Here is a 24,745-nt window from a genome sequence, read left to right as displayed (position 1 = left end):
TTCTACAAGATGTTATTGTACATCATAACTTCAAACTGCTCACTATCTACTGATAGTTCAGCTGCTTTCTAACAATAAATAGCTCTGATTTGCGAAGAGTGGGATGTCTAAGGCCATTTGGTATAAACATTTGTCCTTTTCTAATTTAGATATATTCATCTCAGTTTTGAAATCATATGAACTATGTGATTTTTCTTTAGATTACTTTTGTATTGCCAGTGAGTTGTAACATCTGATAAATAATACGAGTCCTGTGTGTATAGCTTCTAGACCCCTCCAGGATAGAGTTCCAAGTATTATTAAAATCCATTAGTATCGCCAGTCCTCTGGGCCATGTAACATTTCCTTTTATGCCATTTGTAAACCAACAACTTTAATTATAAATCAGGCTGTGTATCCTAAATTAGTTGCATCCTAATGACTATCTGCAGTTCTTAGCTCAAAGGAAGAGGAAAGTGATAGTAATTTATGTACTTTAAGTATATAAGCATTTACAGTTTTCAGCTACCTGCCAAGCAGTCAGTGTGCTAAACCCTTGTCCATCTTTTCCAATTACATTACCTGGTCTAATCTCACTGTAGGCTAACATCTGTCCTGGCATCTCCTTTTCAACCTATTTCCTGCCTCTTCAAATGTAGTATTTCTCAGCAGGGATGTGCTGTTATTAATAAACAGTTCACCAGAATGATCCCAAATTTATTCCTCTTTAACTACAGAATATGGGTAAGAGCAGAGAACAAATGACTTTTATAGAATTATGCCCTTTGCACTAAATGAAGGAACAGTCCTGCAAGATATATTTAGGCATGAAGTGATTTGCTCTATATAAAGCAGCCTACAGCACACATCTTCCTTGGTGGTGACAAGCAAATGTCACCCAGAGCGAAAGCTCTCTAAACCCCTGCACCAACAATGGATTCTACCTCCTCCTCAGTGTCTCAGGGAGGCTGAATCCAGAAACATGATTTATCTCCCTGACATGACAGGGCTCTGGGCTGGGATTCCACATAACTTATCACTGGGGGATTTGGGAATCCTCGCCACTGTGCCCTATCATCCTCCAAACGGAAGATGCCCAAAAAGATATTCACTTATAAATGACAGAGAAGCAAAGTCCTCACACCACTCTCAGAAGCAAAATCAAGAGGACGAGTGTTATTATTAACCTGTGAGTTAAGAATGCCTAACAGGAAAAATTCCTGCAATACATTTCAGCCCACATGCAGAGCCGACTTAGCAGTCACTGAAGTATGCCGTGCATTTTTTCAGGGAAATAAGGTAATTGTAGTAAGATTTTATGAGCTGATTTTTTTATAACAGATGAAAAAGAATTGTGTTGCATAAATTAATTTCTTGGATAAAAAAAATGGAAGAAAATGTTTTTCTCTGTCTTAAGCAATGGAAAGGCAGATAGGTGCAGTTATTTCTCCAGGCCTCCTCCTTGAAACAACTATATCTGCTACATGTGCATTTGTAACCTCAGGCTGCACGCCCAGGCTGTTGCAGGTGTGTATAGCATGGTGCTGCAGTACATACAATTTAGATATTGTAGTCTAATACACAAATACACTTTCAAAGACAACATTTCTTCCATGTCATTAAAGATTGGGTATGAACATCTACTTCTGCTTTGCAAATTTTGCACAACAGGTTTTTTTACAGATATTTATGAATTTAGGTTACTTTTCATTAGTTTTACTGTTCAAAGTTATGACAGATTACAGAGCTCCTCAGCAAGCTGCAAAGAGGCTCCAAAGGAAATACTGGTGGCATTTAAAGGAAAACAGGTAACTCCCTTCATGAAACTCCCTTTCTTTTTTTGTGAAGGATTGAAATAAGAGTGAAGAACAGTTCACACCCACAACAGCTACATTAATTGCGTGCAGTGTTTGAAAAGAGTGTTTGGAGGAGATGAGGTGAAGGCTGTACAATTTTTATCTAGTTTCTGCATGTGGGATGTGCGAAACATCATGTGAGATATCAGAAGTACACAGTGGGGTTGAAAAATTAAAACTGGGCGTTTCTCTGTTGCTTCGTAAAGCTCAGTAGCACAGACTTGCTTGGAATATCTGCAAAACAGATACACAGGACAGGTCATGAAGGCTTTATGTCCCAAAATGTATTCCTTACAGTAGGAATTACAGACTAACAATTTTAAAAAGTTTTCATCCTTATTTTCCTGTTGTCAAAGTTTTAATTCGCAACTACATGGAAGTCTTCTGCTTTACTCTGACTAGCTGCAATAAGTCAAAATGCATATTCTAATCTTACTTGAAATCAAATTATTTTAAGTTACAGGGACAAAAGCAGTCCCAAACAAGATTTGGCTGTCATTGCTCAAAATGCTGAATGTACAAATGGTATGAAAACGTCTTTCCTTTGAGAAGGTTAAAATCTGAACAGCACTGACATATGGTTTAAAGGATTAAAAAAAAAAACAAACAAAACAAAAAAACCCAAACTGTTATCTCCATTATACAGATGGGAAATTGAGGCACAGAAAGAATAAAATGTGCCCAAGGTCAAATATGAAATCCCTTCAGATACAATCTTTCTCTCTAACATACTTCAGTATAAATTTATAGTCACCTAATAAAGAAATGTGGTAGTCATGCACATAATATACTTCATCATAGGAATCTTTTTCTTATCATTATTTCTAAAATAAGTTCAAAGTAACAACACCAATCTGCTCTGAACACAGCTTAGCTAGCCAGCTAAAAGCATTATGTGTGTCAACAGGATAAAACATACCAGTGCTTATTCTTTGAAATACTTTATTTCAAACTAGGAACTTTATAAAGGCTCCCTTTGGAAGCTAGGATTTCTCTTCTCTTTTTCCCAACTTTCAATATATTGTCCCTTGTTTTTCCTTGGGATGATATGCTTATGAAGGACACTGTAAAAGTGTGCACACACCAATTAAAGAAAGCAGTCTGGACTATTTTGAAAACAATACGAAGTTAAATTAAATATTCCAGCCACAGAAGCTGTCACTGCAAAGAAAAGCTGTGCCATTGATCTGGTATCAAACACAGTTTATAGTGTGTGAGCATGATGGACATGGCTCCCTTAATTACAGTGGATTAAAGCAGGAAGAGCTCTACTGATGTCTATACTTGTAGCAGGAGCAACGTAGCAGGGAGACAAGGAGAATCAGGTCCTTCCACTGCAGGAAGATGGTGTCACACTTTAGTGAAGACTTGACAGCAGGAAAATTCCAGTATTCATACATGATAAATCACATGCATCAAGCTGAGCATACAGCTTGCAGTCAGCACTTTGCTGTGAGCAGTGTAAGCACCAGGACCACAGTGCGAAGCACCTGCTCCCAGTCTTCCAAGCTCACTAATGATCTCAGCATTTGCTGTTTTCTGATGAATAAGAAATGCCAAGTGACTATTTTAGAGGCAGTTAGAGGGTCAGGAGAGGTGAATCATGTTGGCATTATCTAAGGTAAGAGAGCAGGAGGTTGCTTCCAAGCACCTTTAAGAAAACACTTTCTTCCAGCCCTAGACAGCAAGTCCCTGTTACTGCTCATATAAATAAACTGAGAGCCAGATTTGGTTCAATGGTTTCTCTAGCCTCCATCACAGTCAGATTCATTCTTGTCTCCTGTCTCAGCAATGCCAATTGCTTTAGGTACACACCCCAGTGGTTACGTCCTTTTTGCCTAGAAGCAGCTCTCACTAATCCTTATTCAACCAGAAAAATAACTGTGTATGTGAGAATTAATTACACAGCCCCCATTAATTATTTATGTGTTATGATAGGTGCAACAATTAAAATGAAGAAGCTGGTTTTACTGTTCATTCCCTTATGTTCCTGTCCCAGGTAAGGAGAAGGAAAGAAGAACTGCTTTTAAATTATCGTAGTGTTTTGCTCACATTGAATTTTTTTTTCCCTGTGAACTTAAATTCATTCTTTAAAAGGTGAGCTTTTCCTGGAGAACATGTCTGCAAACTTTTCGACAAAGTCCATTTTAATCTTTCCCCAAGACAGTGATGTTTAGATGTTACCCCTACACTGTGATCCCAATAGTCCGATCTGCCCCCGCCACACACGCACTGTGAGGATACCACTGAAAGAACAGGCTGCGCATTACTCAGCCATACTAAGGGACCAAGACTAACATATTGATTTAAAAGCACTCCGAAGATGAAAATTATTTCTTAGAACACATAATTTGTGTCATGGTGAAATAAGTACTGAGTGTCTATTTTGGTTTTTTTATAATATTAATATGCACATGATAACATGAAAAGTTATTGCTTTGCATGAGTCCTGCCTTATCACTCATAGCATTTGTTTCCGAGAGCTAGCATTCAATTATTTAAAAATGTAAATTAAAAAAATGGTAACTAATACTGGACATATTTACAATTTTATTTGTTCTAAATTCTCTCCATGGCCCAAACCTGCAAAGTGCCAAGTACCATCTCTTCCCAGGGATTTCAGCAGCAGTTAAAGGCACTCAGAACCTCCCTGACAGCACCTAGCATCTTGCAGAACAAGGCACCTGACATCAAAAAAAAAAGCATTTTGATTGTCAGGGAAACAGAGTCATCTCTCAGCTACAACATGTTAGCTGTTTCACAGAGCATACCAAGTCTGTTTAACAGTTTGAGATAGAAAAGACAGACATGCAATCCATATACCTCCAGAAGGATTTTAATTCAGCGGGATACAATGGCCCAGACCCCAGTGTGGGCAGAATATCACCTTACCATATCCCCCATATCCCCCGGACATGGAAGGTAAATCACATCTTTAATTATCATACAAGCTCAGATTTTAGTGTTGTGCCTCCTGTTGAAGAAAGTCTCTCTAACTGCAGAATCCCATAGAAATGTCACAGGTTTATACTGTATATTACCAGCTCAAAGGAAACTTATTATGAACTAGAATGCCATCTTTTGTGCCTTCCACTGCAACTTCAGCAGCCTACCAAGACCTCCAATGGAAGAGCAAAGAGGCTTTCGACATTACAAAAAGTACAGCCCCAAGTGTTGTGAATGCTATAGAAAAATTCAGGAAAAAAAAGCTCAGTACTCAATGAGCAAAAATGTCATCATGGTATCAACCGCTTCTTCTTGTTAGCTGGGCCAGAATCAGCGATGCTTTCAAGCTGGGAGAGACCCCATGAGTTGCCTGGTCATTCAGGCCAGGTTGCTCATGGCTTTACCCAGTTGGGGTTAAAAACCTCCAAGGGCAGAGACTGCACACAGGCAGCCTCTCTGGGCTACCTGTGCCTCTGCCTGACTGTACTCACAGGGAAAAATACCCAGTCTGTTTCAACTTACGCCTGCTACCTCTTTCCCTCCCACCCTGCACCACTGTAAAGAGCGCAGCTCCCTGTCCTTGAGGATGTCCCCACAGGCACGGGGTCTGCTGTTAGGTCCTCTTGAAGCCATCTCCACTCCAGGCTGAACCAGCCCAGCTCCCCTAGCCTCTCCTCACAGGGCAGGTACTCCAGCCCCCACCATAGAATCACAGAATCATAGAATCATTAAGGTTGGAAAAGACCCTTAAGATCATCAAGTCCAACCGTTAACCTGACACTGCCAAGTCCACCACTAAACCATGTCCCTAAGCACCACATCTACCTGTCTTTTAAATACCTCCAGGGATGGGGACTCAACGACTTCCCTGGGCAGCCTGTTCCAGTGCCTGACTATTCTTTTGGTGAAGAAGTTTTTCCTAATATCCAACCTAAACTTCCCCTGGTGCAACTTGAGGCCATCTCCTCTTGTCCTGTCACTTGTTATTTGGGAGAAAAGACTGACCCTCACCTCACTACAACCTCCTTTCAGGTAGTTGTAGAGAATGCTAAGGTCTCCCCTCAGCCTCCTCTTCTCCAGACTAAACAACCCCAGTTCCCTCAGCCGCTCCTCATAAGACTTGTGCTCTAGACCCTTCACCAGCTTCGTTGCCCTTCTTTGGACACGCTCCAGCACCTCGATCTCCTTCTTGTAGTGAGGGGCCCAAAACTGAACACAGTACTTGAGGCGTGGTCTTACCAGTGCCGAGTACAGGGGGATGATCACCTCCCTGGTCCTGCTGGCCACACTATTCCTGATACAAGCCAGGATGCTGTTGGCCTTCTTGGCCACCTGGGCACACTGCTGGCTCATATTCAGCCAGCTGTCAACCAACACCCCCAGGTCCTTTTCCGCCAGGCAGCTCTCCAGCCACTCCTCCCTAAGCCTGTAGCGTTGCATGGGGTTGTTGTCACCCAAGTGCAGGACCCGGCACTGAGCCTTGTTGAACCTCACACAGTTGACCCCGGCCCATCGATCCAGCCTGTCCAGAGAACTCCCTCTAGTTTATCAACTTCTCTGTGGTTTTGGGCTCCCGACATTGGATTCAGTAATGCAGATGTGGTTTAACAAGTACTGAGTAGAGGGGAATAATGAGTCCCTTTGATCTGTATCTCTGCCACTGGCCCATGTCCCACTGGCTGGCCACCAGGACCCCCACGGCCTTTCCCGCCGAGAAACAACCGCAACAGCTCTCCATTTGCAAACTCCATGAAAGCAGCAGCTGGCAAATGACAGCATTTGTCCTAGCATTTGTTTCTGAGAGTTAGCATTCAATTATTTAAAAATGCAAATAAAGAAAAATATGATAACTATTTGGCCCAAAGCCTTTGAGACTTCTCTAATCACTGACATCAACCTGGGTATTGCAAAATACGCCTCCACTGACTCCACTGAAAAATCAGTCTGGATTATCTAAAAGGCACAAAATATATGTAGAAAAGGAGACAAATGTAAGAACAGTGCACTGATATGTAGCTGCCTACATCCTAAATTTCCTTTGTTGGAGCAAAAATTCCTTGGTTCATTGTTGGTGCTAAGATGGTCAGTAAACTTTCCTTCCAACTAAAGGAAACTAATTCCCTTGAAAAAATACATACCAAGAACATTAGCTGTACACTGGAGAATTCCTGAGACATCTTCAGTTTCTTCATTGCCAGAGCAGTCTGTATAGGAGCATCTGTTTGATATATTGTGAAAGTTCCTCTCTGCATCCCTGTAACTACAGTAAAGAAAGTAAGAAAGTTATAGCATCTCCTTATACAAACTCAAGGTCAACAAATGTCTTTCAGAAGTGGTGGTAAAGGATGCCTTTAGTGTCCCTTGTCTATTCCCTCTTCTCCCCTCCATCACCCCCTTTCCATTTGTGCATTATCACACACAGATGACACGGCATTAGTAGCCTGGGTATCTCAAGTATTATACTAGAATCCAGAATACTACCTGTAATAAGAATAAAGACATAAGAAAAAAATAGTACCAAAGGGATGAGGGAAGGGTATCAGACATAACTGTCCTATATGTCATTCCCACTGGGGTGTTGTCTATAACAAAGTTGTACAGTAAACTCCAAGCAAGACGTTTATGAGGCAATGCTAAGTATCTAATAAGAATAATAAATCTTCCACATCACATTACATTAGCACTGCAAGTATAAAACCTAGCTTTCTCTGTGGATTATCTTCTGAAAAGATCTCAGCGGAAAGATATCAAGCTGCAATTCACTATGCTATCAAGAATAAAGTTTGTGCTATAGTCTGTTAAAGAAAAATTAAAAAGAAACCCGTCACTAATGAAAGATACAGAGCTATGCTCTGACCAGCAAGAAAACAGCTACCATCTAAATTATTCTATTTGATTTGGCTTTGCTGAATTGCTTTTCCTTAATTCAACAGAAACAGAACAAAAGCTCAAACTATGTTTAAAACAAAGCTTTATGCAGGTGATAATGACAACAGAAGAGGGAATACAAGTGAAGAAAATACAGCAGAGTGATAATGCACTTGGCAAAATATACAACTGATTTAGCTCAATGCACAGAGAAAAGCTTTTCTAATCAATATTAACAGTTCTGGTATGCTTTCATACTTTGTTTATAGTTCATAAATCATGAATAGCAGTTTTAAGGATTGGACTCTTCATCTGGTTAATGCCTGCAAAATCTCAGCACCTGGGTTGCCAGCACCTGTGGAAAAGGACTAGAAAGGATTCAGAGCTGCCCATCAGGTTACCCCCCAACAGGGAAACTGGTTCTCCACATGGAGTAAAGCATATTGGGAAGAGCAGGCTCATCTTAGACAAGGAAAACCCGCTGGCCAGGGCTGCTGGTGCGCTTTGCAGTGAGCTGCATGGCCTGTACTGCTTCCCAGGCCTCCAGCGATGCCAGGCCATGAGCCTGGCAGGAGGCCACGAGCCTGGCAGGAGGCCACGTCCTGACCCACTGCCCGAGCTCACCCAGAGCCCAAGCCCACCGCCATGTCAGGAGGCCAGGCCTCTTCAGTCAGCATCACCAACTCCCAGAATGACACCACGGCCACTCCTCACCTCTGATCTTTGCTGGGACGGGAGATTTGATGAACATTTATGTTGCATTGGGTGTCAGCACCCAGGGGGACTGCAGGGACCTCTGTGAGGAGAGGATGGAGCTGCCCTGTGCTGAGCATAGCCAGTTCCAGCCATCTCCAATGGCCCCACCGCAGGGCACAGCTCAGCCCCACAGCCAAGCAGTTGGCACCTCTGGGAAAATGTATTTAAGAAAGGGCAAAACATCTCATGGTGGTGTAAGGGGTGAGGAAAAGAAGTGAGAGAAACAACACTTATGAACACCAAGGTCAGTGAAGGAGGGGAGGAGGTGCAGGGGTAGAGATTCCCCTGCAGCCCCTGGAGAAGACCATGGGGAAGCAGGTTGTCCATGGAGGACCACAGCGGAGCAGATATCCACACTGCAGCCTGTGGAGGACCCCATGCCAGTGCAGGGGGATGTGCCCTGAAGGAAGCTGCAGCCCATGGACAGCCCACAAAGAGCAGGGGAATAAGTGTGAGGAGGAAGGAGCAGCAGGGAGGAGCTGTTATGGACTGACCACAACCTCCATCCCCATTACCCTGTGCCACTCAGAGTAGGAGGAGGTAGAGGAGTCAGGAGTGTCTTCACCTCAACCCACAAGCTTTGTTCATCTTATTTTCCCCCCTGTCCTGTTGAGGTGGGGAAGTGAGGGAGTGGAGCGGCTGGGTGGGGGTCTGGCAGCTGGCCAAGGTTAACCCACCACAGTGTGTACCAAAAGTAAAGCTCACGGGACAGGACAAATATAGGACATCTGTTAGAGACAGATGCTACTTTAACAAACTCATACTGATGTTCAACAAACTGAGTCAGTGTATCATAAGTCACAGAAATTACAGGTTTTCAGAGGGTCCTCGTTTTAAACTTTGTCCATTAAAAGAAGTACATCTAAGCCACATGTGGCCATAAATAAAAAGCCGCACTGTTATTGCACACATGCTTTCCTCAAGGCACTGTCTCATCCTCTGAAATCTCCTAACATAAGACTTCAGGCGATTTTTTCAGCAGCTGAAAAAATTAGCAGCCAGAAGGTTTCTCCTCCCTGCCTGCCCCATGGTGGACGTCACAACTCCCTGCCGAGACTGGCTCCCTCGCTGCCCTCAGGTGCCAGCCAGACTGCTGATATTGCAGGTATCACCCACCAAGCTAGGGCTCCCTGTGAATTTTAACCAAACACTGAGAAATAGGCAAGGACAATTCCCTCCAGTGCACCAAGCTTTGAAACTATGTCATAAATTCTAAAAAGACCCTCAACGCAGCTTGAAAAAAATTTCATTGCATCTGTGTAATTAAATACAGAGGACAGCATTCTTCATTTGTCATATGGCACAGCCATTTAATGGCTATAGACATGCAGCCACTGTATTCTGACTCAGTTAGGAAAAGTTATGTGACAATAAAATACTTGCAGAGGTAAGGAAAATACTTGTGCAGGTAAGGAAAAGGTTGAAAGGAGATTATTTTAATCAATGTGAGAATGCCTTAGGTTTTCACGATGATAGTTGCTATTAGTTTCTTTTTACTCCTCAGTCATCTATTAATTTTCTCAGTGAACTCTTAGGAGGTGGCTTTCAGCCCTGCTTCTGCAAAAACTTGCAAGTATGTAACAGTGCGTGTATGTAACAAGCACTGATGCAGGATTTTGCAAGATTTGGACCTCAGGTCATTACATAAATAACTTTTTCAGCATTCTCAGCTGGCTCTGTGAAAAGCAAATTGGAATAGATCTTATACTTTTACAAAAAGATTCCCTATTCTTCTTACATAGGAAGCACCACTGTTAATGGAGCAGTCATGCTCTGGTGGGATTGCATGGAAGCAGGACTGGACAGAAGTTTATCATTAACATCCATAGTATGTAGAGTTACTCCAGAGCATCTCTAAGAATTTGTGAGAGAAATTAAAAAGCTTGTCAAACAAGGCTGCGACTTGGGAAGCATAAAGAAAAACATTACCATGCACCTTTCACTACCTCACATTAACACTTACCCAATAACTTGATGCTCAAAATACTGCAGTGTCCTTTGAAGAGTTTGCCGAATGGTCTGAGGCTATGGAAGAATAATAAAAAAAATCATAAGATTAGGGAAGTACAGTACAGTTTAATTAACATTATCTTTTAACACACTATTTTTCTCCAGTCTTAGTCCTCCTCATCTTCTACCTGCTAGGTGCCCATCATAGCAATGGATATGAAATATTACTCATTCCTTATATCTCACTTCACCATTTAAACAGGAAGGAATTTTATAATGTGACATAATTAATACTGCTTACAAGACTAGTTGTGCATAACAAAGGAGCCACTTCACTACTAGCTCTCAAAAACTATCACCTACCAATTATCTCATTATTTTAAAATAATTAATTTAAAATAGTTGCAAGAAAATGCTATTATTTTGTGATGAAGCTATCACCAGGAAAAGGCATTGGGGTTTTAAACTCTGCATGCTCCCTACAGCATTTTGTACTAAAGAATATTATAAAGATACAATTTATTTTGGCTTACTTCCCTGACAAGCTATGACTCTCCAGTCATCTTTTAAATTATCAGGAAACTCAATTTCATCAAAAGAAAATCATGACATGCTTCAAGCATTTCTATGCTATTTAATAGGTGTTGACCAAACTGCGTATGTGCATATATGTGTTTATTTGGATTATTACTACTACTACAGTGTTCACCAAAATACATATGTACATATATATGTTTATTTTCCTTACTAATACTACTACTGCTGCTGCTGTTGCTGTTTCTATTATTTTGAATTAATTCATGAGAGATCTTCGGGTAAATAAAGCAAATGTGAAATCCATGTCATTTTCTTTGGAATTTTCCAAGTCACTCATGGCAAAACATCTTTCTTCCAAAATGACTGGTTTGTACCAAATATGAGGTTTTTCACCTGTCTATTTTGTCCTGGTGCGAGAGGTGAGACAAAAGTACCCAATTTGGATTTATAAGTCTTTCTTCTGATCAGAGGCATACAGGGATATTTTGATCACACTCGCAGTAGCAGACACTCAAATTTTAGAGATATTTGGTATTTCCCTACCTTTTGGAAAAGACATCTAATTGTTTTGGAAAGTAATAGTTGAAATGCCCCTTAATTAGAGGAATTTCATTCTAAAACCACCATCATCTTTGAAAGTCTCATATTTTGCTTACTGCTGTACAGATTCAGCAGTTCAAGAGCTGAGCTTTCTTCCTACTATTGTCCATGAGTTTGCAGAAGGAGGTATCCGTTTTGATGGCAGCAGGTATGAAAACGTGTATACCAGGCTACACTAGGTTTGTGCAATTGTAAAAATTTCTTTTTTAATACCAAACTACAAGAACGTGTCTACCCTTTTGAATTCAAATGTGTAGAAATGCATACACTCAACAAAAATAAGCTCAAAATAGATGTAAACCTTGAAAGAGCGCTTTGTTAATTCTGTATCAGATAATTACTTCTCTTCTCTGTGGGAGCGAAGTTTCCTGTGCTAAAAGGCACTAGAAGTTACATGTTCTCTTGCAAAACACAATGGAAGCACCATATGAATGAAACCATCACATATCAAAACACCATCCCCTTCTCAGTGGTACAGCAGGTGTTGGAAGTCTTTAAGCCTGATGGGCTACAAATATATTTCGTGGCCTGTTGTCACAGAGATTCAGAAGCTTTCCTGTGCCCAGCAGGCAGAAAAATTAATTCTTCACATATAGAAAAGATGTCTTTTCCCACTCGAGCAATGAGGTAAAGGAAAATTACTTTAAGCAAAGAGGTCAAGATAGCTGCCATCTCCCATGTCCACAGAGCATTTCCCTCAGCCCCACACCCTACACACAGAACATTAGTACTCCACCAGCAGCTCCTCTGACATGAAACAGGGAACGGTAGGAATGTTTGATCAAATTAAATCTCCCTTCTGGTTCTCCAAAAGTGCTTTTACAGTAAGCATATGGAAGGCAGTAATGCCTGGTACCACAGCAGAGAGGAAGGAAAACAGCTTTTTGTCCTCTCAAGAAGTTTTGCACCTTATGACACCTGAGCAATCCTCCATGGACTGTCTTTGCCTTTCTCATGCCTGATGCACAGATGTTGCACTCCTCACCCAGGGAAATATCCTTTTGAATACCTCAAGATTTGACCATCCCTTCTCCTGCAGTGCTGAATTAAAAAGAGAATAGCCCACATACTGTTAACTCTCTTCTGAAAGCTAAATCATCTGCCTAGCTGTTGTCAGACAATTTTATACAATCCCATGAACTCATACTCTTTTTCTTTGGCATTTCCTATCAAATCTTACAAATTAAGTACAGACAAAAAATAGGATTTACGATTGAAACACTGGTCATAAACAGAGCTCTATGTAATGTGCTCATAGCGTGCAGGAAAATTGACCTGAGGAGTCACAAAGTCTTTCTTCATTTCTGACAAGAATTATTATGGCATGTCACTGCGCATGGTTAAAAGGCCACCGTGCTCCCCTTCTCAATTTGCTGTATTTCATCACTTGTGAGCGTCATTTTGCTATAGATGTAATTCTGTAACTATGGCCATGACTAAACAAAACAGAGAGAAGAGATACGATACCTGCTTATAGCTACCTGCAAGGGTAGTTTGGTGTACCACTTCTGCTACTGACTAAGCATTGCCTATGAGAGCGAGAGTGGGCAGGAAAACATTTCCACCTCTTTTCTGCATCCAATGGCAAGACTGGATGGAGGCAAAAGAGCTAAACCTCCTTCTAGTAGCCTCTCCAGGAAACATAGCTTCTGCCATTCGGGGAGATGAAAGACAGCCTATAACAATGCACCTTCTTTACCACAATGTACCATGCAGGTACCCAGTGGCAATTATCTACTGGAGAGGTTTTAAAGCTTCATGACCACTTAAAATTAAAGATTTAATATAAATGTAAAATAGCGACTATTACCTAAAACAGTAAATTTTAACAATTCATTTTTATTAGAATGATTTACTAATATTTGGTACGCATTACAAAAGGAATAGTCACATCAATTCACAATTCTAAGGGCAACTCAAATTAAGACATGCCAGTATTGCTATTGTTAACTGTAAATTAATCCAAGAATTTCCATAACAGATCATATCCAAGCTCCATCTGGAATAATGAAATATAAGGTAGAAGGGACAACTGAAAGTATTTAGACTGATCTCTTGCATGGCAAAGGCCACAGGACTTCCCTGAATCAATTCTGAATCCAGACATTAGGCCATGGCTAACCCTAACGTGTCAAAACAAATTGTAAAAAATCAGAATCACAGAAGCATGGTGTGATTTGAGTTACAACTGGTTGCTCCGGTCTTTCTCCAGATGATTTTTTAGTGTCTCCAAGGATGGCGATCCCACAGCCTCCGTGGGCAATGTGTGCCAGTGTTTGAACATCCTCGTGACAATTTTTTTTTTTTTAATACTCATTTGAAACTTCCCATCTGCCAGGTTTCTTGCCTCTCATGCTTCTGTTGTGCACCCCTGTGAAGAATCTGATTCCATCTTCTCTACACACCCTGCTCAGGTAGCTGCAGACTGCAACAAGATACCCCCAAAGCTGTCTCTTCTTTAAAGCTGAGCAGATGCAGCTCCCCCAGCCCCTCCTCAGATGTCACGTGCTCCATACCTTGACCATCCTGGTAGTCCTCTGATGGCCCCAGTATCAATCCCTGAGGGATATACAGAGGTAACTGGTTGCTAATTCGACTTTGTCACTCTGATGGCCACCTTTTGAGCCTTAAGGTTCAGCAAATATTCCACCCATCTTATCATGACTTAAGCAGTCCATATCTCACCAATTTGGCTCTAATGACACTATGGGAGATCATGCCAAAGACTTTCCTAAAGTCAAGGTACACAACATCCCTTCATCCATTGAGCCAGTCATCTCATTACGGAAGTCAATCAGGTTGGTCAGGCACAATTCATCCTTGGTAAAGGGCATAAAAGTGTGTAAAGGGTGTTAAAGGGAATAATAGGGGTAAAATTTGGCCTGGCTGTTCCCAGTCACCATCTTCTTATCTTTTTTTGTGCTAAAAAGGCTTCCAAAAGGATCTGCTCCATAACTTTCTCAAGGACTGAGGTCAGGCTGATTGGTCTGTAGTTCCCTGCATCCTCCTTGTCCTTCTTGATGCTGGGTGTGATGTTTGCCTTTTTCTAGTCATCAGGTACGTCCCCTGATTGCCATGACTGGGAGGCTTTCCTATCTCCATCCCTGCATGTTCAGGTGATGCCTCAATATCCTTCCAGGGCACCCCGTCCCTGCTTCCAACTTCCGTGGACATCATTTTTTGCATTTGAGCTCTGTGCTGAGGTCCCTGTTCATCCATACTATCCTTCTTCCATGCTTGCTGGACTGTCTGCACATCATAATGAACTGTCCTTGTGCTTTGAGGATGGTGTCAAAGAGTCCATGAATATCAACCAGCTTCTTGTGCCCCTTTACCCTACAGGCTAGCTGCCCATTGGATCCTGCCAAGAAGATCTATAAAGAAGCCAAAATCTGCTCTCCTGAAGTGTGAGGTTGTGATTCCACTTACTTGTCTTTCCCACTTCTCTCAGTGTTTTGAACTCCAGCATCTCGTAATCACTGTAGCCAGGGCTGCCCTCAGTCTTTATACCTTCAACCAGTTCTTCCTTGTTCGTGAGCAATAGCTCCAGCAGAGTATCCCCCCTTGTCAGTTCACTGAGCCCCTGCATTAAGAATTGTCTTCAGCACACTTCGAAAATCTGCATCGTTTGTGCTCAGACCTATTGCCCTTCTAGTGGGTTTTGGGTTGGCTGAAGCCCCCCATGAGTACCAGGGCCTGCCATTTTGAGGCTTCCTCCAGCTGTCTAAAGGCTTCCTCTGTTTTCACTTCTTGACCAGCCAGAGTGTAGCAGACATACCACCACACCACCCCTGCTCATCTGTCCTCTGCTCCTGACCCCCATGCTCTGGGCCAGCTTGCTCTGTCCAAAGGGAACTGCCCACCCACTGCTGCCACCTCTTGGCACAGAGCACAGCTCCTGCTCCTCACCTTCCCAGCCAGTCCTTCCTGAAGAGCCTGTGTCCCTCTCCTGCAGCACTCCCATCCTGAGAGCCATTCCACACAAAGATGTGTGCAATCCTACATGAGGTCCAAGCTCAGTGGTATCACGGGAATGTCTAATGCCACCTCCTTGATCCCCATGCTGCCTGCATTTGGGCACAGCACTTGAGATGGGCTCCCAGTCATGCTGCTTTCATGAGGTGAGCGTAAGAGCCTCTCCCATCCTGTTGTTCCCGATACTTCCTTCACTGCTCCCCCTTCTCTGCAGAGAATGAAACCTCTTCCCCAACAAGATAGTTTAAAAGCCTCCTCACAAGGTTGTGAAGCCTGTTAGCAAAGACACCCTCACCTCACTGTCAGGTGAATCCCATTCTTGCTCAGCAGTCCTTGCTCCTCAGAGCGCCCCGTGCCCATGGAGACCAAAGCCCTGCCAGCAACAACAGCCACACAGCCAGGGACTGCCTTACTAGATGTGTCCTCTCCACCCAGAGCCTTTCCCCTCACCAGCAGGATCAAGGAGTCACCATCTGGGCACCCACACCCTTTGCCCTTGCACTCAAAGCCATGCAGTCACTCCTGATACACTCAAGGTCTCCCCTGGCTGTATCATTGGCACCCACATGGATGAGCAGCAGGGGTCATAGTCCAAGAAACATACAAGCTTTGGCAGCCTCTTTGCGATACTATGTCCGAGCTCTTGGCAAGCAGCAAACCTTCTGAGGCAGCAGAGTGCCTCTGTCTCCTCAGAAGAGAGTTTCTGATACCTACCAGCCTCCTCTTCTTGAAGCCTCTAAGGGCTGAGGCTCAGCTGGCTCTGAGGCCTCATCGCAAGGGAGGTCATCTCTCCCACCTCTTCCCAGGGCACTGTACCTGCTCTGTAACTGCTAAACCACAGGTGGGAAAGGGGCCTTAGTTGTTTTGTGAGAAGTAACAAACCTCCAGCCTCCTCCATCTCAGGAGTTTCCACCCTTGACCCTCAAGGGTTATCTCTATTTTTCCCTCCTGCCTTGCAACATGGGGCTCAGGTTCTTGACTCTGCAGGGCCTCTGGAAGGACCTGTCCGTCCTCCCTGATGCGTACAGCCTGCTCACTATCTCCTACAGCTCTTCCACCTGGCAACTCAGTGCTGCAATCAAAGCACACCGCCATTGCACAGCAGCCAGCAGCGATCCCGAACACGGCACCCCTGCCATGACAGCTGCTGTGACTCCGCCAGCCGCCGCTGTTTGCAGGATGCACTCGTAGAGAAATCTGCCCTTCTCGCTAGATCTCACCTGGCTCTCCAGTAGTGCGAAACTGGCTCAAGACCTGAAGCTAGAGGATTAATAGCTCCTCAAAGGTGCTTTTAAGACTAATTGAAGAAAATATTTATGAAGGTATTTGTCTAAATGATCTTGAAATTTTTTAGGGTTTTTTTTTTTTTAACTCAGACAACATCCTTCGAAAAAGACATTGTATTTTTTTTTTCTTTTTTCAGTTTAATTTTCCTTTCTTTTAACTTCATTGCCTCCAGTTTTGGAGACAAAGGGGAGAGGACTTCCACTTTAATTGCATCCCTTGTTATAAATGTCTTTCCTAAGGCAATCAAATGTAAGCTTTCCAATCTCTTCTCAGAGGACAGAAACTCTAGCCTATTCCCTAGCTATCTTCTGTTGCCTCTGAAACATCTTTCATTTGATTGCAATAGCTTCGGAAATAAATGGTAGGGCTCATCTGCCCAGCTGTAGGCACCCAAAGTGATTCGTTTCATCTTATGGTTGGCATCTAATACATGCCTGAGGACTCAGTCTTTAGAAATGCCCATTTCTTTCTTTTGTCTAGAAAAGATGTTGAGTGATTGCTTTAGACTTAGACATCTTTTAAATGTTTAAGTAAGGACAGACAAACCCAACCCTGAAGTGACAAAACTGCACAAAGTATCCCAGATGACGCAGTCTAAATTTACATAAATGCAGTTTCAAATTCGCCATCCCACTCCTTTTGCATCCTAAGATAACCAGATAGAATTAGAGAAGAAAGGGACTGTATAGAACAGGGAGGTCCGAGCCAAGAGAGCAGCCAGATACACAGACAGTTTCTCCTTAACCCTAACAAGGCTTCAAAGACTTTTCCTAGTAAAAGCTAAGTGGCTCCTAGCTGAGCCTCAGAAGTGCTTCAGCAGTCATGCTCTTAAAAACTTGAGTGCTCAAAATTTTAAACATGAAAGTTGAAGCACTGAAGAGCACAATAGGCTCAGCTAGAAACTGCTTTGCTTCTATCGGAATTTCTTCAGGGAAGTCCATCGGGTCAGGGGGCTCCTCCAGACTCTTGTGCCCTGGGGAGCTGCAGAGTCCTTCCTAGAGGAATCCACACTTCTGCATATGGGACAGGCAAGCTACCACACACCTCAGCCAAATCAGCACTCTGATGCTGGAAGTTTTACATGCTTCAAATCTGTAGTGTGCAATCACTAACCCAGCAGATGTGTAAGACTTTAATTGCCAACTTCACTGCTGGTGATAGTTCATTCATTAAAAACCTTTCTTTTTTCGTATTTCAGAACGAATTTTAGTCAAGTCTATGTGCATGGGGGATTACAGATCTATAAGCACACATGAGTAGGTGTGTACCTAGCCCATCAGGAAGGAAATAAATGGCAAAATAGTAATTTTCACATCCAGGCTGGTTTTTTTTAATGTTTATCCCATGATCATGAAAGCAGTGGATAACTGTTCTTTCCCTGTCCTTCTGGTCACCAAAATATTGATGTTAAAGAGGCTGTAAACAAAGAATCAAGGCTCCAGCTGAAGACAAACATTTATCAACATCCCCAAATGCCAGGAGTGGGGAGATAAGCAATGAAATTGCTGCAACTAGGGAAAAGCAGAACTGAAAAAGAAAAGGAAGGCTCCTTTGGCATCCTACAATTTTCTGATGATGCAGAAAGGAGGAAGGCTCCCTAGCAGGTCCTTGTGGGTCCTGCACAGCCAGGATTCCTCCCTGGCCCCTTCCCAAGAGCTGAAGAATGGAATGAAAGGGTACAGACAGAAATCAGAAATGGAGAAGCAGAGCCCCAATATAAGCAACCATTTGAAAACTTAAAAAAATAATAATCTTTGGGGGTTTAATAGTGCTTTTGATAACATAATCAGGGAAAAGATATATTTTTACTCTCTAGCTTCTGAACCTTTAGGGTGCACTCATTCTTTCCTCTGTAACTATACAAGCTAAAAATGTATTTTTTCTTCATGAAAACCAGCTTCCTGATTCCAGAGGTTTGTGTTTTAGATAAAAGCACCAACTGTTTGCAGACCTCCATGATTAGCACCAGATTTGGTATCAAGAGGGGAATCATAGAATCGCTTAGGTTGGAAAAGACCTTTAAGATCATCAAGTCCAACCATTAACCTAGCACTGCCAAGTCCACCACGAAACCATGTCCCTAAGCACCACATCTATACAATGCAGAATCCCCAGGAGGGGACTGTTTGGGGATCCAGAGTGGGGTGACTGACAGCGGGAGGCGAAATCAGCTGCCCTACAACAGCCCGCGATGATCTGGATGGGACCAGAGTTCGGTACCACCCAGCACCTAAACCTGAGACCATTCTGCTCCTCAGTTCATGCAAACTGGGGTACTCTTCACAGAGAAATACTTGTGCACATCAGAGAAAATGCCTTAATTTAATAAATAACATTGAGACTAAGAATTTTACCCCATACAATTTCATGGCAATAACAATGCAAACACTCTGAAGAAATAAAACAGAACTAAATAATAACTAGAAATTATAATTCCTGCATCCCCAGCTGCCTTTCAACTAGAAGAATCACAGACATTACAGATGGAAATTGCCTATTAGATCATCTAGTCTAACTCCTTGACAGTGAAGGATAAATATCTCAGGGTGCTATCCATTATAATACCGTCTGGGATCACTTTGTTCATCTTTGAATTTCAGCCATGTCTGGAATGGATAGAAGATCTGTTCTTCCGCAGTGCTGCAGAAAGAATGTATTCAGTAGGTGAGAATATAATAGATGATCTACTGCTAATGCTACCTGTTCATCTTTTAATGCAACTCACATCTACTACATAAAACCACCGGTGCTACTCGAGCAGACAGACAGGAAATAAAAGGCTTTACATGTCAGTCCTTCTCAAGGAATTTCTTCTGCTGGGATAGAGCAAACACAATTTCCTCAGTATAACTGGACCTAATTTAATATGCAGAGCTGCAAAGATGCTTATCCCTTTGAGACCTATAGACAAACCACAGATTTTTTTTGTCTTCATTTTGAAACCTAGTTTGAGAGTTAGCAAGCAGACATATCTGGAAAGAATTTGGATATGAGATGGAATAATTGATTTTACCTAAAGCATTTTGTAACAGCCTTTAACATTAACACAAGTGGTGGAAGGAAGGAGAGGGCTTTTCTCTGTGTTAACATTATAAGTTTCACCAGGAGTACACTGGACGACCATGAAGTTGTAACTGCCTCTGCTCAAGCAGTTGCAAATGAAGGACGTTCACCCTCATTTTGATGTAGCCATGACTGCACACTGCTACTTGGGGGCATATATTGATGATCATAACATTCCCTTCTACTTTACAATGTCTTTCTCTATTTGCACCTGGACACTTCAGCCAGGGGAGAGGCAGAGAAGTACAAAACAACTGAGATCAGTTTTCTGGGATTAACACTGGTGCTGCCACACTCTGGTTTGTCGGCCAGTGGTTGAGATCTGCCTGTGGGCAGGCAGGCCTCATCCCCAGTGGGGATACGCTCTCTGCTTCCAGGCAGCAAAGACACCTGCAAGGTATGAATGTTTCCGAGACACATTTTTTTCTAAGCACTGTAAGGAAGACAAGATTTCAGCCTAGAACTATACAAACATTAAGAGAGCAACTATTACTATGATCGGTCTAAGCACTAGATGTCAAATATTCAAACTCATCCTAAATAAAATCTCATCAAGGTCAATACAATGCTGCAGGCCCTCCAGTGCAGCTAAACTGATTTTTTTAATATTGTATTTGCTGAGGCTGAAGTTCCCTTGCATGAGATGTTAAACTACTGAATAAGACAAACAAATAAAACCCACTGTGATGCTCATATTGATAATGTTTTCCAGAATGTTCCCGTTTAAGACACCACAGCTCTGTTCCACACTACAAAATAGCAGATTGACTGGCTACAGACTGCTCGTGTGACCTTGTCTATAAATGGCATTTCTCTCTGTTAAGTTGAAAGATACTGGGCAAAAGTCTGATTTTATCATACTTTAAAAAAATTAATCCTGTTTGCCTGTTGCTATTAGAAGTTAGGAGCTTCTCATGGGATATGCCTTTCTTAACCATTTTCATGCCTTTTTTCCTTCACACCCTCATTCTTGAGAAGGATGTTACTCACGTAAAGCTCATCCAGCCTGGGCTATTACGTGAATAAGCTCGTCAGACTGCTGATATGGTTATCATTTGACATTACCTTACTTTATTCAGAAAGATAGGCAGAAGTTATTCCTACAACAGTAGAGCTTAGATATACCTGATGGGTTAATGTGAGTCATAAGGAGCTCAGAATACTTGCGCAAAATTTTTTCAAAATCTCATGTAAAAATCCATTTGTTACCTCTTCTGCTAGTGGCAACAACTTGTTATTGCTACTAAAAAGAGTAGTTATTCGTTGAGAGTAAGTGGTAGAGGTTTATGATGGAGCCAGATTCGATTTGAGCTGCTATATTGCAACTTCTCCACCAAAGCCCCGCCTCCGCTCACTGGAGGATTCACTTGCAATTAAGCAATTTGAAGTTACAGCAGTTCTGTGACATAAGTAATAACCTACACACTAACCTAAACAACTGCCTTTAGGTTCGCTTTTCTCCCACTATCAGGAAAAAGGCTGTATTCAAAACGACAGTTCTTAAATTCAAACTATTTGGCAGCAGCCAGTAGCAGCTTCCTACCTTAAATAGGAAAAAAAAGTTCTTACTTCAATGTGTCTTCAACTGGGCCTTTAAAGAATAGCAGGAATAATTCCAAATGAACAGAAAAGTATATCAGAAGTGATTTTCACTTAACAATGTTTATAGTTCAAGAGACGCGTTACACAGGCCATTCAGAAAATAAAATCAAACGGAAATGTAAGTCAGTTTAATGCTGTGTCATGCTGTAATTCTCTTTCCAGAAAGATCAGTACAGTGCTTCGGGGTACACAGTCTCCTCTGAATGCATGCCCAGTCACTCTCAGCTCCTTTACGGTAGTCCATGCCCCTTAGATAGGAGCAGAGTATTTGGCTTTCCAAATCAGTGACAAATTATTTTTTTCTGATTTTGATTCTATTTTCAGCCTGGTATTGGACACAAGTCAAGATAGAACTGGAGCAAATGTGAAAATTCCTGCAAGGAACTGGAATTCAGTAAGATACTAAATGGCATTTCTAAAGAATAAAACTGTGCCCACTGGTGCCAGGATATAATTCCCACATAGCAGAGTTCTTAAAGGCAGAAAAATTTATGTTGATAATGAATAGCATATAGTATCATCATCTCTAGTTATAATTAATCAAAATTTATGTCATTGTGGGTGTAAAATTCATCCTTTAAAATGGAACACAACAACAAACCTGGAATCACAGGAAAAAGATACCGTTAAATTTGCTTGTGATGTACATACAATTATTTCAGTTGATTTCTTAAAAACAAGGTCATAAACCAATGTCCCTACTAGGTTCCCACCATTTTATTATTTATCTCCAAACACCCGAACCCAGCCCGGTGAGAAGGGCACCTATTAGTTTTGACAGCAGCTGGATCTAGCTCCAAATTTCTCTGATAGAGTAGGTAACCAAAGATCCTTTGATGGTGGTTCAGATGAAGGAGGACAAAAGGGACATCTTTGCTCAGTCAGGAGCATGATTTAGGAACATGTTAGAGTGGATAGGAGCTGCCTACACAATTAGGGGCTCAGCTTTGTGAGGACATCACAGGGATGAAGGCTGTGAGAGGGCAGAGCCAGACACTGTTGGCCATGACCTCGTGAGGTAAAGGAGTCACAAGAGTTGAGTGTGTGCAATGTTCAGGCTTTATTGCACTGGGCAGCTATGTTTGGTCCCACAAAACATCATCTTCACACTCAGGCACTGGACACAGCTCTGGCTGGGCACGGTTCCCCCAACCCTTTGGGCTGTGGCGCCCGGCTGTGCTCAGCTGCTGGGAGAGCCTCAGCCCTTCTGCAGTCAGTGCTCCTGCTTACTCAGCAAAATGGTACTTTGGGTGGCAACAGGGCAGCAACTCAAAGTGGTGTTTAGTGTACGCACAGTTTCTTGAGTGCAGCTGTGACAAAAAGCTGCCTCTGTTCTTGCATCGCCGCTGCTCTGCCTCCGTGGCACACCCTGCTTCCCCGACCTTCCCCAGCACATCCTGCTCACGAATGCTGACAGGAGGGTACCTATGGAGGTGGGCTCATCTTCCTCATCACCACATACTTTTCTCCAAAATATGCAGCTGTTTTGGTGGGAGGTGAGCCCTATCATCCTCCTATTTCTGGCTGTTAAAAAATAGAGGGTTTGGGAAAAGCAAGTTCCAGATGAACAGCGTCCATCCTTCAGCCATCTAGGCATGTCAGCAAACGTTTAGAAACCCACAGGAACGTAAAATGACCCTGTGCTGATTGAGGATCAGACCCTACATCTTCTGCTACAACCGTTGCAGGAAAATCTCTAAAAATGTACTTAAGAGAAAAGTTGGAAAATCATGTGTGCTGGAAAGTGCTAGAAGCTGTTCTCCAGGAGCAAGCAGAATGGGTTGGATTAAACACTGCCACACAGGGAGGTTCACTTTTTAATTTTTTCCCACAGTTCCACAAAAAGTAATATTTGTGCAAAGTCACACTCAGCTAAACTTGAGAACAAGATTACAAGTAATACAAAATGCAGTAACTTCTTTTCACTATATTTTAGTATAAAATATCTCAAATACTTCATTACTGCATTTTACTCTACAGAATCTCTTTCCGTTGACAGTTAGTACAGTTGTACCAACTTATGAATACATTGCACAGGAGATACTGATATTTTCACACACATTTTTGCGCTGCCACTTGTAAGATCTAGCCTGCTTGCACAGCCTTCTTGCCACTCTGCCCCACGGACAGAGCTCCTGCTCAGCTCCTTCGCCCCTTGGATGCTCCCTCCTGCTCAGCTCAAGGCTCTCCACATCCCCGGAGCAGCGCTTGGTAGCCCCTGCTACTGCCACATCGACACAACATCACCCCAGAGATCTCTCTGCATGCCACAGTAGTATTAAACACACAAACAGAATTTTTCCTCAGTCAAAACACAAAAAAATATTTTACTCGGTATTTCAGTCCTAGCCACTGCCAAAGGAAAGCACAAAATTAAGGCTAAGTATAAACATGAGGAACCTGTAGCATCCTTCAACTTTGAAAGTGTTCAGCACTGGGATGGGGACAAATTGCTGCTGCATTCATTTTGGAAAGGAAAACATTAAGCCATTGCAGGCAATATATATAGCATATACATTCACACACACTTGTATGTACATAAATATATCTTTACATACTTAACAGAGACATATATATACTTAACAGACACCCATATCTATACCTATATATATTTAACAGTCACCCATATCTATAATATCATGGAATGAAAATATATCTACATCTACAGTAAAAGCATTAAAGCTTTTTCTTCAGAAAGGACACATGTCAATGCACCCTTCAGACTTGCCTTTTAATTTTACAAATAATGGAAATGAGTCTCATTTGACACTCATTTTATAGGCAAGGTATTTTTTTTTCCATCTAATTAAAGTTATTCCTGATTTACATTAGCAGATGTGTGAAAATAATCAGATTCAAAGAGTTAGACATATGGTAACTTGACTTGTTGCAAGAAGGCATCTATTCAATATCTCAGAACAGATCCTCAATGAGAAAAGAATGCACCAAAATAACAATGCACCTGAAGAGTGATTTCTCGGAGTGAAAAATGAAAAGACAGGCGACCTGATTCTTTTCTTATACCACAATTGTGACATGATTTTTTTAGACTTAATTGCATTAATTTATGCCAAAATGTGTAAGATGGGAATGAAGCACTAGTTATGATGCCAAGATAAAAAGGGAAATTTTAAGCAATATGTATCACATATTAAAATCTTTTAAAACCACAGCTTTTCAGCAATAAGAGTTGCTATAATTATCTCCTATGGAAGCCATGGAAGCTGTCATTTGGGACATCAAAACCAGGTTGGATGGTATTTTTGCATTCTTAAATGAAATTTCTCTGAGAGCAAGAAGGAAAGAGGACTGTAAGATCTATCAAA

At 42.1% G+C, this 24,745-nt stretch overlaps 1 protein-coding gene across 1 annotated transcript in view; it reads right to left on the bottom strand.

The window, feature by feature from the left end:
• The window catches only part of GUCY1A2 (guanylate cyclase 1 soluble subunit alpha 2), a 178,782-nt gene that overhangs the window by 152,225 nt on the left and 1,812 nt on the right, over nucleotides 1-24,745 (bottom strand). Inside the window, exons 2-3 of the mRNA XM_087756955.1 lie at nucleotides 10,369-10,430; nucleotides 6,920-7,041 (exon numbers count right to left, since the gene is read on the bottom strand). Coding sequence (XP_087613081.1) covers nucleotides 6,920-7,041; nucleotides 10,369-10,430 — 184 coding nt within the window. The remainder of the gene's footprint in view (nucleotides 1-6,919; nucleotides 7,042-10,368; nucleotides 10,431-24,745) is intronic.

The sequence above is a fragment of the Nipponia nippon genome, unplaced genomic scaffold, assembly GCF_047370975.1.
Source record: "Nipponia nippon isolate SJK-2023a ecotype South Korea unplaced genomic scaffold, ASM4737097v1 scaffold_2, whole genome shotgun sequence".
Taxonomy (NCBI): domain Eukaryota; kingdom Metazoa; phylum Chordata; class Aves; order Pelecaniformes; family Threskiornithidae; genus Nipponia; species Nipponia nippon.
The sequence above is the reverse complement of the archived record's forward strand: the minus strand, read 5'-3'. Positions and strand labels throughout refer to the sequence as shown.